Genomic DNA, 4,110 nt, shown 5'->3' on the forward strand with positions numbered 1-4,110 from the left:
ATGTGACAATGTAAGATAGGTTGTGGTACTGTTCTCAAGTCCATGGCATAGCCCACAGGCCACAGTCATCTGGACACTACACAGAATTCAGAAAGTGCAACACATGTTCAACACAGTAGCCCTCTGTTCAACATGTATTAGACAAGCTTAGGTAAAACATCATACAACAGAACAAAGAGGATCAAGTTAGAATCTCACCTAGTCTCTAAAGGAATATAAAAAATAATACTGGACCATATACTAAATTAAGTACAGACCGAAACAGATGATGCTTTTTCAATTTTCAGGTGCTGGATTTGGCTGATTGAGTGTAATACCTGTAGGCAGGACCGACCAATGTTTACGGCCTAAACAAAACACATAGCTAGTTATTAACAGTGAAGAAGGTGGCGATTTACTGGAGATGAAGACGGTGGAGAAGGCATCTAGAGTTCTATAAATTGAAAGGATATCTCTAGGCCAGAAAATCGTGGGATGTAGTCTGCTTATAGCCGCTTTAAATGTTGTTTATTGCCATGTAGTAACTTACATCCCTTGAACGTGCAGATGCAGTTACAAAACATAAGAATCAAGTGCCAGCATGCATGGGTTACTAAGCCTGCTTCCAAATAGGACGTTAAAATGGTAGATGGCCACGGATGAACACTAAGCAGCACCAAGAGTTGATGGAAAATACGCTTTCATGCATATATAGTACTATCAACAATGGGTCAGAATGGATATAGATGATGAGGAACATCCAGTTTCCAATTAATCAAAGATAGCAGGTGCCGAGTTACATACACCTTGGTTGTAGTTAGAGACTCATAACCTGCAGACTAATGTAACATAGTACTAAGGAATAAAGATTGCAAAAGATATGATGGTCCAAAAGAGTTGAATCATTAGATAGACTCAAGAAAAAAAAAGAACTACAAGTCTTAAAAGAAAAGAAAATCCAATGCAACTAAAAGTTGCAAACGAGAAGAAAAACTGGTTAAATAAGTCCTAAAAATTTCAAAGCGCATAGTCTAATAAAATCGAGAAGAAACATTGTCTTTTTCTTTGGGTAATAACTCATTTCACTCCGTTGAGGAGGGAGCAAACTGATCATCAACGGAAGAAACAGCTGTCGGATTAGCAGAGAGCCTGAGTACATCCAGAGCCATAGCCACTTTGGCCTTAAGAGCTTCAGGTGACTCAAGAAGGTGCAAGATCTCAGCTTGGTCCATCTCCAGCAACATCCCTGTCACTTTGGCCACATGAACTGGCTCCTGCTTTTCCACAAGTGGGTAAAGCTGCTCTCCAAGAATCTGTCATCATTACACAGTTCTCCTTCCATCAGTTACAAGTCTCAGATGTGATGAGAGATTTTACAAAAAGAGACACAAACCTGTGAGTGATTGGCAGGGCTAGCCAATGCCAAGGCAGAAGTGAGCTTAGAAATGGGGAGGAGAGCTGGCCTCTGTTGGTTTTGAGAAGCATTGTGAGAGATCGCAGATGCATCCAATGGTATGATGCCTTGTGGAGCAGATGCTTCCACACGATTCATCATATTACCCACACCTCCCATATATCTTCCATTGTGCTGCATAATCTGCTCGTTCAAAAATAACAACATCCCACACACCAAGTTGAAAAATAACAAACAACCTTGCTAATAGTCATAGAGATGATGATACAAGGATAAAGTTTACATACTTGTGGCTGCTGCTGGAAGTGGTGCTGCATGTTAGGAGCACCACGCCTGAACCCAACACGGGGACCAGGGTGGTTTTGCCTCTGAAGAGGGTAAGGCATCATGTAGTTAGCCGGGCCAGCACCCGGACGCACACCAGGCATGAACTGAAGTTGGTACCCATACCCCATAGGCTGTGAAGGCACCATACCTTGACCGTTCTGGCCCATGTAAATTTGATGGTGTGGCCCTGCAGCTGGCCCACCTGTTGGGTGATGATGGAACCCACCCATTGGTCCATTTGGTCTCATAGAAAACACAGTCTGAAATAAAACATAAAGAAAATCTGAGAACCAGTTTCAGAAAACAAAAGTGATACAGTTCACAGAGAGACAGAGGGATAAGAAACCTGAAGATGAGTCCTCCTCTCTTCCTTGCGTTGAGCAAAAGCAATGTAAAGAGGTTTCCTTCCTATCATCTTCCCATTCATTTCATTCAACTGTATAACCATCAGTACTATTAGTATGTATATTTAAATGTCCAACAGTTTGTTTTTTTTTTTAATTTGAAACTTACAGCTCTTAAAGCTTCTTCAGGATTGGAGTAAGCAACAAAACCAAACCCTCTGCTCAAACCTTCTGGGTTCATCATGACCTAGACATATGATCACAAACAAAATCACTTTAGTTCAGCACTTTATACAACATCAAAACATGTTTTAAAAAAGCTAGAACAAGACCTTGCTTGAGGTCACAGTCCCATACTCAGAGAACATCTCCTTGAGCTTCTCATCATCATTCACACCATCATCAAGATTCTTCACATACAAATTAGTTCCGTTAGACTTCTCCAACCTCTCTTGCTCATACTTCCTCTTCAGCTCCTCTTCCCTCTCAGACTTCTTCTGCGCCCTCCCAACGTACAACACATCCTCACCAAGACTGATCCCATTCATCTTCTCAACCGCTACCGCAGCCGCCTCAGGGCTCTCGAAATTCACAAACCCGAAACACCTCGAGTTCCCACTCTCATCTTTCACCACAACCGCACTGGAGATCTCTCCGTACTTCCCAAACGTCTTCTTGAGCTCCTCGTCAGTGATCTCCTTAGGAAGATTCTTCACGTAGACGTTAGTGAAACGCGGGACCGCACCGCTCTCGCGAGTCCTGTCCTGACGTCGGACAAAGGGTCCCACAAAGACTTGCTTGTCGTTGAGCAGCATCCCGTTGAGCTTGTCGATGGCTGCCTGAGCGGTTTCTTCCTTCTCGTACTGAACGAAGCCGTAGCCTTTCGACTTCCCCGTCCCGTCCATGGCTACCTTGCACGAGAGAATGGTCCCGAAACTCGAGAAGGTGTCGTACAGGGCTTTGTTGTCGATGGTCCCGTCCAGGTTTTTGATGAAAACATTGCCTTTCCCGCTCAGTCTCGTGCTCGGGTCACGGTTCGAACGCATGATCCTTATGGGTCTCTCTCTGATCGGAGTGTAGTTCAGAATATCCATTGCTCGCATGGCTGTTACAATAATAATAACATTTTTTTTAATAATCCATAACCATAACAATCAGTGCTCTAAAAATTGGTGTATATATCCTTGATTAAGGAAAGATTATTCTAAAAAAAAAATGATCTAGACTTCGGTATAAACACTAATCCTCTGTTAAACCTAATTAACTCATGACCAGTTTTTCAACATTGATAAAATAATAATAAATAATTGAATTCGAAGATTTTAAAAGTACCATCATCGGGATTGGCGAAGTTGACGTAAGCGTATCCAAGAGAACGACGAGTCAAGTCGCGGCAAACCCTAACTGTCTGGACAGGAGCCACTTGGTTGAACAGATCCAACAGATGTGCCTCGTTGACACTTTGGTCCAAATCTCCGACGTAGAGGGAGGAGTTAGGGTGCGTTTGTAACGCCTCGGCCGCCGCAGCCGCGACGGCAGCTACCTGAGTCGCGTGAGGAGAGGCGACCGTAGCCGCTGGTTGATTGGGGACTTGATCAACCATCGCTGTCGTCGGGGCAATTCCAGATGCAACCGCCGCCGCCATGTTGTTTAGGGTTTTTTCGTGTGTGTCTGTGTGTGTGTGTGCGAGACAGCGAGAGAGATTGTGTTTGTGTGTTTTACGATCTTTTAAATCTTTCTTGAGAATATTTTGCGAGATTTTTATTTATTTGATATTTTGATTTTGATTTTTTTCCTTTTTTGATATCTTCGGAGAAACGATAAGAGTGTGGAAGATGTGCTGTTGTGTATTTATACATTCGGCTAACTAACGAATCGGTCCGTACGAATCTGAGTTCGAACTGATGTGTCTCTTCGGTTTTGACCGAGTTTTACGTGGGCCCATTAAGCTTAACAAATAACGTACAACGTGGTGCCACGTGTCCTTCTTTGGTCTTTTGATATGTTTTTCACTCCATTCTTTTTGTCGCCTTTTATTGTGCATCT

General features: G+C 43.1%; 1 protein-coding gene across 1 annotated transcript; it reads right to left on the reverse strand.

Annotated features, from left to right (window-relative positions):
* Nucleotides 1-860: 860 nt before the first annotated feature.
* LOC130501302 (polyadenylate-binding protein 5-like) lies at nt 861-3,881 on the reverse strand. Its single transcript, XM_056996192.1, has 7 exons — nt 3,397-3,881; nt 2,397-3,169; nt 2,234-2,311; nt 2,067-2,156; nt 1,681-1,980; nt 1,373-1,576; nt 861-1,292 (listed from the first exon to the last, which is right to left on the reverse strand). The coding sequence occupies exons 1-7, from the start codon at nt 3,707-3,709 to the stop codon at nt 1,062-1,064; spliced, it is 1,989 nt and encodes a 662-aa protein (XP_056852172.1). The 5' UTR covers nt 3,710-3,881; the 3' UTR covers nt 861-1,061.
* Between the last annotated feature and the right edge of the window lie 229 nt (nt 3,882-4,110).

Source organism: Raphanus sativus, unplaced genomic scaffold (genome assembly GCF_000801105.2).
Source record: "Raphanus sativus cultivar WK10039 unplaced genomic scaffold, ASM80110v3 Scaffold0156, whole genome shotgun sequence".
Classification (NCBI taxonomy): domain Eukaryota; kingdom Viridiplantae; phylum Streptophyta; class Magnoliopsida; order Brassicales; family Brassicaceae; genus Raphanus; species Raphanus sativus.